The following is a 12,077-nucleotide window of genomic DNA, read 5'->3' as shown; positions in this document are numbered from 1 at the left end:
CCTTGGCTTGCTCTGTTAGCAGGTGGCTTGGGTTGGTAGAAGCCGTGGCTGAGAGCGCAGAGAGGCCTTCTGCGTGAGATTAGATGTAGCTCTTTAGAGGAAGACCTGCTCCATTGCTCCCCACGGGTTCCTGGATGAGAAGAGACAATCCGTGGTTTTAAGGTGTTTATTGTTATGGCCTGAGGTAGAGGCAGAGAAAGGCAAAGAGAGGGAGAGAGTAGAGAAGTAGAGGCCAGCCATGGCCACATGGAGAGACGGGGTAAAAGAATATGGAGAGAGGGGGAGCAAGAGGACAAGAGAGAGGCAAGAGTAAGAGAGTAAGAGTAAGAGAGAGAGGAGGGGGCAAGCAGCCCCCTTTATAGTGGGCTTGGCCTACCTGGTTGTTGCCAGGTAACTGTGGGGAGGAACATTCCTGGATGTTGCAAGGTAACTATGGGGTTGGACTCCAGACAGAATACCAGAGACCTAGGACATTGCCCTCTGTGACTGATGACCACAGAATTATGGAGCTGAGGCCTCATGACAGGAGCCTGATGTCTGGAGCTGTGACAAACACCTTCTGTTCCTTGCAGGAACCCCTGCTGGGTCTCTGGGGTTTAAACCTAGCTCAACCAGAAAACAGGCTCCCTTTCACAGTCCCACACACTTCAGGCTCCAGGTACTCACATAAAAATAAAGATTTATATTTCAGAGAGGATTAACTTTAAAAACACAAACACACATAATGCATTACTAGGTAAAGCTAGTTTATTGTATCCAAAGTCCCAGCATAAACTTATAAAGAAGGCACCTGCCGAGCTTGGAGGAGCTGCTGGCTGAGTCAGAACATCATGCCTTCCAGTCCGTCCTCCATGAACTTCTTATAAAGTGCCATGAACTTCGCCACAAAGGCTTCCAAATGATAAATGGCTTTGCTGCCCAGCTGTAGTCGATGCTCATAATAGGCTGCCATCTGTGCCACTTCCCCTTTCAGCTGCCCATCACAGTTATGTAGGAGCTCTGAGAGTAGGCCCTACAGGAAGTACGAGTGACTTAAAATGCAGTCAAGGGAAGAAAAGGCCAAACATGTATATGCTTCTCACTCATAAAAGGTAAAGCTTTAATGTAGTTTTTATGTGTGCATGCTACTAATGCAAAGTATTAACTTCTGCATGTAAAAGAGCACATTTTTCTTTGTGTATTTAGTACAATTTGATTTTGTTCACATTACCATGCAATTTTAATAGAAACAAACAAAACTCCATGAATGGCCTAATATCCCAAACCAGTAAATTTTGCTAACAGTCCAGGAGGCCAATCCTACAAAGCCTAGACTATACCAATATCTTCAGCTTATTCCACGTCTTTCCTGGAATTTCTGTTCCCCAGGCATTTATAGAGTTCCATCCTCTTAGTCTGAATGCCTGCTGAAAAGGACCCCTCGCTTTCCAGGGCTGTGCATAACTGGGTTCTATTATTACAATTTCATTTTCCTTCCTTTAAAGACTCACAGCATTCTGAAATTTGCTTCACTTGTCTCCCATGTCACTCCTTAGGACATACTGTCACACATGAGGTCTTCCCTCCCTTCTTCAATGGTCCCCTAATGGTGCCTGGCACACAGCAAAGAATGAACCACTATTTGCAGAATTAACAAAATGTTATAGATGATGATATACCTTTCTATGTATTACAAAAGCTCTGTGATCACATGGCCAGTGTCCACACGTTTAGCTCTGAAAGTTCAAGATGGAAAATGGAGCCACTCACCTTCATTATTATCTCAGGAGGAATACAATGAGTTAGAAGCTCATAGAGCCTTCCACGGACTTCAAGGAGCCTATATAAAACAAAGGAATTGCTATTTTGTGATAAAAAGCAGCAATTTTAATACACTAGTCAGTATAGTTTCATGTTCTTGATTTATCAGCTTGATGCAGAGAGAAGCTGCCTCCAACATGGGCTCTATGAATGAGAGACAGCCCCAGTCTGTCCCATTTTAGTTTGTCTGATCACACAGACTCATTCTGTGACCCAAGTGGCCTGAACCTCACTAGGTAGCTCATACTGGCTTTAAATCAGTAGCCATCTTTCTGCCTCACCTTCCTAGGATAGGCCACCATGGCCAAGGATCAGTTCATTTTTTTTTTTTAATTTTTTTTTCTCATACATTTTAACAATGGGTATTTATAACAAGGGCTATTAATTATATCACTCACAACACTACTGGAAAGAAACCAAGATTCCAAGAGCCTGACTCAACATTTGGCAAATGAGCTGCTTGGTGTACAAACCTGATGACCTGAGTTTGATCCCTTAAAACCCATGGTGGAAGAAGACAGTAACTCCCAAAAGTTATCCTCTGATCTCCAGATATTGACATACCCATGGCTGCATACACAAACACAGACAGACAGACACACAGACACAGATACAGACACACACACACACACACACACACACACACACACACACACAGATAGAGATAGATAGATAGAGAGAGAGAGAGAGAGAGAGAGAGAGAGAGAGAGAGAGAGAGAGAAATTTAGACCTTGACATGTCAAGTCTGAGCACATTCCCATAAGGGATTGAAGACACACACTTTCCTGACATATCAAATAATATGTTTATATATCTTTTCTAGACAGCAGACAGAATTTTATGCTTAATGTATCTAGAGTGGCTGTAAAAAGACTGGGGAGTCATCAGTCAATCACACAAGCAATGAGGTGCTATGAGCATAAAGTATGGCCACCTAGTGTGTAAGCAATACAGCAATACAAAGCTGACCTTCACCGAAGGGACAGGCCAGAGCTCCCGGGTCAGCAAAGCCTGGCTAAGTCAATAGGGGTGCCAAACGTCTGAGCCTTTAACTCAGGCCCCCTCATGACACTTCAGGAGGGCATGAAGGAAATGCACAACTTGCATATCAACAGAAATAAATAATATCCTGAAACTTAGAAAACAATTGTTTTTGCCTTTCTATAATACATTACTTAGACAAAAAAAACAAAAACAAAAACAAAAACAAAAAAATCAACTACCCATGGTTCTGAGGAAGCTACTGTAGAAGTTCCTCTCTAGGTAAAGCAAGATAGTGATTTACAAGTTTTCTTAAAAGTAGACATCCAGACTCCTTTTTTGCCACAGCAAAGTATAATACAGCAGTTCCCAGAATGTCTCACCAAGCACCTTCATTAAGTGATGTTGGTAGGAATCCTATAAAACCGTAACTCATCAGATAGCAACTCAAAAGAGAAGCACACACTGCCCTCACTATTATTTTCATCTCAGCCAGGAACAATCAGGGTCTCATGGCTGCACTCAAGTCTATCCTGTACCCTAAAATGACCAACTCCCACTAGAGAGCAAGAATGAGACTGTTTCAGTGAGCTGAGAAAATGCCACAAAGCAACAACAGCAGGGGACCTAAGCTGTCATAAGCCAAACTACCAGCTGAGGCATTTGCAGTACTGTCCACCTCTGAGGAACAAACTCAAAACATGAATGAAAGCAACTTTTAAGTATATAACAAAAGGATACTTTCTAAGAACTTTGTATTTCTCTCCACAGATCCTGTCTTTGGGCGTGTGCTCTTTTCTAGCTCCAAACACTATCACACACTCTTTACTCTCTGGGTTAAAGCAGAACGGTATCAAGATACGAATGAAATGATCGCACTCTAAGGTGAAGTCACTTGTCAAGGACATTTGGCTAAGTTAGGATGACTAGGACGACAGCTGGAAAGTCAGCATCTTTCTAGTACGTTCTGCATCAATTTCAAGGCAATTACAACAATTACAATTATTCTTTCAGCCTGAGCACACTAGGCAGTTCATGCTGTACACTTAAAACTAAGCTACCTAACATTCTAAGAAAAAAAACCAGAAAGAGTTCAAAATTTATTTTATAAATAAAGTTCAATTTCACAGGTGAACAGACAAAGGAATAGCATAAACTTATAGACTAATGACTTAGCCCACTATATTTCGGATCTTAAATGATATTTTTTCCCTTTCAAATGAGGCTCAAGACTGACTTATACTTGTGCTCCCGCACACTATTACCTCTGTGGCGTCTGCTGACTGACTATAGCATTTGCGGTCTCCCTCAGATACACCTCCCAGTCTGTCTCAGGGATTTCTTGGTCTTCAGTAAAAGGGTATCTATGAAACAAAAAGAAAATAAATGAACAACAACTCTCATGTCCCAGAGTGCTACCTGCTGCGATCGCCCCACTCACTGCTGCACTCTGCAGGCCTCACACATAAGTAAGGCTTTCCTGAGGTTTCTGCACGACTTCTCTGCCAGCCTATGAGCCAATTTCGACGGAAGAGCCAGACCTTCCTTCTTGCAGACAGTAGATAGTACACTGCAAATCTGTAAGAAAAATTAACAAAGAGGAGAAACACAGTAAGGCAATTTCTAACTACTGTTGGCATCAGTGTGGAGGCCTTTCACAGTGCTGCTGTGCTGCCTCCTACAGGACACATAAGGTGCTGCAGTGTGCAATCTGTCAGCATCAACCATGAACAGGAAGTGAAACCACATGGTGCTGCTGCATTCAATTTTCCACTACCTATTGTGCGTTGGAAAGTTGTCTATTGTGCGAAACCAGTACATTTTATTGACAGCTGTTAAGATGAAAAGGGAAATAGTGCACTGATCCCCCACCCCTAGGGACCACGGACTGTCACATTATCTCTTCCTCTATCTTCCCTCCTACAACTAAGTAAATCAGCTTGAGGTAGAAGACACTAAATACTTCAGAAGACTTCACGAAGCTCGGTGAATTCCTAATACTCATCTGTTAAGAGTAAAAGACAAAGAGAACGTGTTCTATATTTGTATTCACCATTAAGCACATCACTATCACTTGGTACCTATTGATGGCTGGCCTTCGGCTCTATCTGCAGCTGCCCTTCAATGACTTCATTATGCAAAGGTTTCACTATGTTTCAGAAAACAAAACTAGAGCGAAGTGTTTCTGGAAAACAACCCAACTTACATCTTCGATACTGGGAGCAGGCACACGAACTGCCAGGCACCTGCTTCGGATCGGGGGTATCACCTTAGATGTGGAATTGCAGCACAAAATCAGCCTGCAGGTAGACATGTACTTCTCCATGGTTCTGCGCAAGGCATGCTGAGCATCCTTTGTGAGTTTGTCCACCTCTGTCAATAATACCACTGGGTCAAAAAGAAACAAAATCAGCTTTAACTGGAGGACACTGAAGCCTTAATTTCTGCCTTTACTGTGTCCTCATTAATCAGCATGAAATCCTAAATAGATACCTGATAGCCTACTTTTACCTTTGAAAAGAACAAATCAGATTTACAGAAGAATATTTTTAATTTTTTAATTTTTTTTTTAATATTAGTGAGGCTTTTTTGTTGTTGTTTTTTGTTTTTTCGAGACAGGGTTTCTCTGTGTAGCCTTGGCTATCCTGGAACTCACTCTGTAGACCAGGCTGGCCTTGAAATCTACCTGCCTCCCAAGTGCTGGGATTAAAGGCGTGCACCACCACTGCCCGGCTAATTTTTTAAATTTTATAATCAAACAAGATTAAGAAACACTGGTCAAAATGAAGTTAACTTAGGACGTCTCACTCCAGCCTTTACCATTGATAACAAAGCTGCAAGACAAGGATGTAGTCTTAATACTCTGGAAATCTCTGTTGCAATCGTCACAGCAGATAGGTACCGCCAAGAAGAGACTATGGAAACACATACATGAAGATTGCATCTGAATGCATCCTAGGCTAGGACCAGTCAGTCAGCCTTAAGTGGTGCCGGAATGGTACAAGAGACGACTTGTACCAAGAGATAAACTTTCAAACGTTTATACTGTTATCCAGCTGTTTCCAAAGGATGGTAGTAGCAGTGGGGTTTCATTTTAGATATGTCCACAGACAAAGCAACCTTGACATCTAAGTCAAACTACATCCACATCTATGCTGACAGGAACAAACAATGACAAAGAAGTGGCATCCTGCTTGAGTGAGAGAGAAAGGAGGTCCCCAGCGGTTAGGGAACTGAACCCTAAACTGCCCACAGGGCACACTGGAAGTCACAGCCAGATGCAGGTCGCATAGGGCCCAGTCTGTGGCTGAGAACATGGGACCCTGCAACAATGTCTGGGCAAGTGGAGGTTTCTAAAAATGCTAAGATGATGCTCTACACAGAGCCCAGGAGCAGAATCTGGCTGAACAGAGCAGGAGACAAGCAGGGACAAGGATGCCGAATGGCAGACTGCAGCACAGGGCAGTGGGCCTCGCTGCTCTCTGAAAATAAAATAGGACCTCCTAAGGACCATAACCTAGAAAACCCCTCTCTGGCCTCCTACATTCACAGACTACTGGAAAATCTACTTGTTTTAAATTCACATTTTATAAAACATAGTCAATAGAAAAAAAATACATTGAATTCAATAGTATATTCTAAGAAGTATACTATTGTCAAGAAACCATAAATTTAATGGGAAAAACATGTTAATCTAACTTTGGAAGCACAAGTAACCAAGTTCCAACTGAATACTCTATAAATCAGGCTGGCCTAGAACGTACAGAGATCCTCCTGCCTCTGCCTCCCTAGTGCTCATATTAAGGGTGGGCACAACTGTGCACAGCCCGCAATCATTTGTAACTCCGATATAAAAGAGAGCACTGATGGTCCCCAGCCTCACAGAAAGGTCTCTTGCCACCTACCTTTGAAGTCTCTTTGTGAACTAGTTTCAAGCTGTTGTGACTGGGCCACTGTCTTCAGCATCTCCTGAATTACCACCCGGTCGCTGTTCCCTGCATCACTACACAACAGCAGAATGATGGTCACATGGATGTAAACATTCAGCAAGTACTGCACCCTCACTCTTAATCTGTTACTACATGAACACTATCAGGAAGTTTGCTTTCTTCCATTTTTTGTTGAAACTAGTAATATCTAATTACAAGTATGAACCTTGAAACTTGAGATCTTTTAGGCTCAGTAACAAATTTAAACTGTGTTACCACAAAGACATTGTGTTCTTACAGTAGTTTGTTATTACTTAGACAACAAAACTATCACTTTAACAAGTATCTTGACAGTGCCTTGATAGTAGCAAATACCCAAAACTTCACAACAGTTTTTCCTTCACCAGCTACAGCTGGATCACAACATCTGGACACTGGTCATCACTTTCTCAGTTGAGAAGCTAGAATATTCCCCAAGTATCCTATGGAGCAAACACACTTACTTATTCCTAATCTTCTCCTTGATGAATCCTCTCAGGGTTACTCTAAGGTTCATGTAGAGCATACACAGGGACCACCACCAAATCCACATACACCAGAGCTCTAGACTCCTCCTTCCATTCCCTCCACTGCACCCATTCCTTTACACAGATGCTCGCCTCAGTGACACAGACCTCAGTACCCACTGGTCTAAGGACCTCTGACAACAGCATTTTAGAAAAACTCTCTAAGCTGGAGGGCAATGACCATAAACATTTGTTTGCTTGTTTCTGCTAACTCTCTCCCTACTTTTCTAAGACCGTTTGGGAGCAGTTTACCTGGGGTTAACTTCAAGGTGGTAGTTACTTGCAATGGTGCTGAGCTCAATTTTCTTTTTAGATGGAGTCTGTGAATGAAACAAGAATCGGTTTGTCTTCTTTTTATTTTGGCTGTCTTCTTTTTATTTTGTGTATCACCAAATCACCATGTTACATAGAAAAGAAAAATATATTCAGAGGATCAGTGTTTCATGAAAAATTAAAGTATATAGAGAGAAAATTTCATACATACCTATTTTGCTTTTCCCATTGAATGATGTGTCTTTGCAATCTTTCTCAGACAACTGGTGTGAGGTCATGACTGTGTTATCAACTCGTAGCATGCTTGTTCTACAACTAATTATCCTTATGGATTTTCATTTTGTTGACGCTGTGGATGTCTGTGTTACCTGTCTATTGACTCATCAGCTGAACAAGAAATTTAACCTGTCTGTACGGAAACTCTTCCTTCATACACTTTCACCCCTAAAACTGTTCTGCCTCACCATGGGTCTCAAAGCACCAGTTAACGGACCACAGACTCGCTAAATCCTCTGAAAGTAGTGCAAAGCCAGGACTCAAGTTGGTGAATTGCATTTTGCCATAAAACTTGATATTTCTATTTCTCAAAATTAATGCATCTCAATAGTCTCTCTCTCATCATCCCTTCAAATAAATCTACCTTCTCTTAACTAGTTTATATTAAACAATCGATTTCTAGGGATGAACTAATACACCCGATTCACTTATCTTCTTCATAACCTTCTCATTTTAGAAATGTATTCTCCACATGGAATTTAGGGTGGCATCATATACTTTTTAAACATTAGGATTCTGATTGGAATTTATACCATAACTTGGGACAGAGACTTTTAAATATTAAGCTTCCTGTGCGAGAACATACTTTATATTTCTATTTGTTCGGTTCTTTTGTCTTGTAGAATATTGTTCCTTCTGAGATAATTCAACATTACCCTCCTGAAGATTCTATTAATAGCATGACTATCCCCACTAAGCATTTTTTCCCTTTTGAATACAAAATGCCATTACGACACTACATTAGATGCCATGAAGGACTTGAAAATAGGCATGGCATATTCTCTACAGAACTTCAAGACAAATATCATCTTGCCGAAGTAAAAGATAAAAAGCCATAATCAAGGCATGCTACACACTACCATGTGTAGGGAACTGCCAACTCTGCTGGGCTGTGTACACTTAAAAGAAGGGCATTTCAGGGGCTGGGGAAATTGATGAGTGAAATACACTGTGGGGCATATCCATGCAAGCTTGCTGACTCCACATAAACGCTGTATCACTAGTACAAATGCAACTGTCTGTAATACCGGGGGACATCACAGAGAGGTGGGAGACAGAGACAGGAGAAGTTCCAGAAGCTGGGCCTGGGAGATAACGAGGAGATCTTTGTCTTAAACAAAATGGGAGAGAGGACTGGCAGTTGACAGTTACCCTACTCATCCCACCTTCACGCACACGAGCACACAGGCACACGACTTCTTAAGTCCCACAGTAGGCAGCCCATGGTGGGGAGAGGTATACACATGACCAGGACTGAAAATCCCCATCAGAAACATCTGCTAAGCCTCAACGTGAGATGCTTACTGTGATAGTCTGATGCTCAATTCTCAGTTTTTCCACCCCAACACCATAAAGTTCACGTAGAATACACATAATTCTTGTCTTTTTTCCAGCACCTGATGGTCCATATACTAAAAGGTGAGGAAAGTCTCCACACTGCACCTAAGGAAAAAATAACAAGACATTTTATCTTAGTTAAACTGGGTGAACCAAGTTAAACAAACCACTTTTAGAGTACCAGGATACTCTGTTTATCATCCGACTCCAACAAAAAAAATGTCCAAACTCTGGACACTAATTTAACCTAACTTACATGCACAACACTAAATGCTTAAAAGTAGGCACTCCCTAAGTAAGCTATCTGAGGGGCCTGTTTGAAAATATGGGATGACAGAAGGCAAATAGATCTCTGTAACTAAGACAGATGCTTGTCTGGCCGGGGTTCCCCATAACGGCCCTCCTGCTCAGAAGTAGCTGCACTGATTTCCTTGTAAGTTCACTTGGGAGAGACAGACGAACTTTACACTAGATCAGGGTTGAGGCAAAGCTATGGAAAAGACAGCAGTAACAGAGTGATACCAAACGAAAGAGTACTATTAACACGGGGACTTGAACTTGCCACTAGGAAACTGAACATTCAAGCTATTGCAAGGAAAACGGGCATGTGTATAAATGAAGTACCACGTCCTATTTTAAATTAGTGAATGCATCACAAAACAAAAACAAACCTAAAACACAGCTTCCACTTCATCTCGATTCTTCCAAAAGCTCTCATATGACGGACAGCGGCACTTGCTAAAATAATGTCTTCTTTTCAGAAAAGACTTAGCTGTGATTCTGCAGAGGCCAGTAACTAAGAACAGGGTCCGGAGCAGTCACCTCCATCAACTTCCCATCTAACTCTCTGTCGCGGGAGAGCCGATCAGGCATTTGCAGTAACACAGACGCCCGGGCACACCCCCATCCCCGCTCCCTGCAGCCGGCGCTAGCTCTTTATTCTCCACTACCCGGGCCTTCTTCAGGTGCCCACTCCAAACTCACGAGAATTCCCGCGGCAATCACACTGCACTTTGAGGAACTCATCACTCTGAACCCCTCGCTAACACTGGGGCGCCCGCCTCTTCCCTCCCGGGCGGCTCACCAGGTTGCGCAGCTGTGCTGCCTGTTCCTTGTGATAGTCCAGCCGGGCAAGGGAGCTCGGCCGGTATTTGTCCACCCAGAGGCTCATGTCCGCTTCCCAGTCCCACTGGTGGGCCCGCCACTTAGACAGTAAAGTTTTCCCGCGAGCGCGAAAGGGTGCGACGTCATTTCCGGCGGCCGGCGACTTCCGGACAGGGAGACTGGGAAATCCAAACGCCGCCTGAAGTCGTCGCTGCAGTTCCCACTTCCGCCACTACACCAACAGTCGCTGGATTTACGGGGCGGTCGTTGTCTCTTTGTCCTCACTCTGTAACATTTTAGAAAACATTCGAAGGAATTAAAGATGTATCTCTGACAGTCAGGACGCCCAATCTGAGTGCTTAGGGAAGGGAGGTTCCTCCATTTCGTTCTTTCATTTATTCACTGGTTCACAACTTCATTCTAAAAGCACTACGTAATTTGTTATCTTTATTTGTAGAACTGTTTTTCTTGAAAATGAGAGAGAGAGAGAGAAAGAGAGAGAGAGAGAGGGAGAGGGAGAGGGAGAGGGAGAGGGAGAGGGAGGGAGGGAGGAAGGGAGAGAGAGAGAGAGAGAGAGAGAGAGAGAGAGAGAGAGAGAGAGAGAGAGAGAGAGAGAGAGAGAGAGAGAGAGAGAGAGAGAGAGAGAGGTTAATGGTCAATGAACATGTGCCTATATGCCTCTGTGAACTATGTGTTCTGAAGTGAGAAAGTAAGGAAACCAGAAGCAAAAGTACTGAACGGCCATGTTTAAAGACACTGGGATTGTGATCATGGAAAGACTTTCAGAGGTGGAGTGAGGTAGGTGCTACAGTGAGCTGTGATTTGGCAACAGTGCCCAGAAGCATAAGAGACAACGTCCATAAAGATGGATAGTTCATGGTGGATCCTGGTCCGTATGCTTTAATGCCCCATTCATTTAGATCTCCGATAACATTTTGGTATGTGACCAAAATGGTAATATTTGCAGTGAAATTAATTTTTATCTGAAATAAGATTTTAATTGGTTGCCCTGTATTTTTATCTTACAACCATACTTGGAATTCTTCAGCTTATGAAACCTGGGTAAGTGGCTGGAAAGAGAAGAGAGAGTCCTTATAGCCAGTGGGCTAAGGCCAGAGACACAGTTCTGATCCGCTCCCTGTAGCAGCTTCAGAAGTTACTTTCAGACACCTGAAAGCTTGTTGTGATGGTTAATCTTGGTTGTCAGCTTGATGAAATTTGGAATCACTATAAAAAACATATAGCTATATTTGTAGGTGCAATGGAGTATTGCTGCCTCTCGATTCCAGAGTGTATGGAAATAGCAAGGCCTTTCTCTACACACCAGCACAAAGTGGGGCACTGAGCCTTTAATCTGGACTAAGACTAAGCAAAAGGTATTTGAAGCTTTAGAAACAGCTTTAGCACTGGCGCCAGCCCTAAAATTTCCAGACGTCTCAAAACTTTTTCATCTGTTTGTCCATGAAACAAAAGACAGAAGGGCTTTTAACCCAAATTTTGGGACCATGGAAACACCCTGTGTTATACCTGTCCAAAGGAGTGGATCCTGTAGCCTCAAAATGGCCCATCTGTCTAAGAGCTGTGGTAGCTACTGCTAGTTTAATGTAAGTTAGCACACAAATTAAATCTGGGTCTAAATCTTGTACTCAGAGCACTCCATTATAAGATTGAGGCCCTCCCCTGAGGAGCACCATGTGGTTTTAATTTGCTTGGCCCAGGGAATGAGTTGCACTATTAGAAGGTGTGGCCTTGTTGGAGGACATGTATCACTGTGGGGGTGGGCTTTAAGACCCTCCTCCTACTTACCAGG

At 42.8% G+C, this 12,077-nt stretch overlaps 1 protein-coding gene across 3 annotated transcripts; it reads right to left on the bottom strand.

The window, feature by feature from the left end:
* Positions 1-725: 725 nt before the first annotated feature.
* Rfc3 (replication factor C subunit 3) lies at positions 726-10,415 on the bottom strand. Of its 3 annotated transcripts, none has more exons than XM_031338858.1 (10): positions 10,248-10,382; positions 9,835-10,010; positions 9,131-9,268; positions 7,529-7,596; positions 6,687-6,784; positions 4,988-5,169; positions 4,223-4,359; positions 4,047-4,145; positions 1,750-1,819; positions 726-1,012 (listed from the first exon to the last, which is right to left on the bottom strand). In XM_031338858.1, exons 3-10 carry the CDS (start codon positions 9,197-9,199, stop codon positions 821-823), a joined length of 915 nt encoding a protein of 304 aa, XP_031194718.1. In that variant the 5' UTR covers positions 9,200-9,268; positions 9,835-10,010; positions 10,248-10,382; the 3' UTR covers positions 726-820. The 3 variants fall into 3 exon arrangements, with proteins under 3 accessions (XP_031194718.1, XP_031194719.1, XP_031194717.1); XM_031338859.1 differs by having other exon boundaries at positions 9,835-9,943; positions 10,248-10,364; XM_031338857.1 differs by lacking the exon at positions 9,835-10,010 and having other exon boundaries at positions 10,248-10,415.
* Positions 10,416-12,077: the final 1,662 nt, after the last annotated feature.

This window comes from Mastomys coucha, unplaced genomic scaffold (assembly GCF_008632895.1).
Source record: "Mastomys coucha isolate ucsf_1 unplaced genomic scaffold, UCSF_Mcou_1 pScaffold22, whole genome shotgun sequence".
Classification (NCBI taxonomy): domain Eukaryota; kingdom Metazoa; phylum Chordata; class Mammalia; order Rodentia; family Muridae; genus Mastomys; species Mastomys coucha.
Note: the sequence above shows the minus strand (reverse complement) of the source record. Positions and strands in the feature narration are given on the sequence as shown.

Bases quoted from the DNA above. Each gene is read 5' to 3' on its own strand.
- Rfc3 (XM_031338857.1), bottom strand. From the start codon at position 10,334: ATGAGCCTCTGGGTGGACAAATACCGGCCGAGCTCCCTTGCCCGGCTG. The intron at 1,820-4,046 runs GTAATAGTGTGC...TGTTTTATATAG, and splicing joins AGTCAGCAGACGCCACAGAG to GCTCCTTGAAGTCCGTGGAA. The intron at 1,013-1,749 runs GTGAGTGGCTCC...TACTTCCTGTAG, and splicing joins CTCCTGAGATAATAATGAAG to GGCCTACTCTCAGAGCTCCT.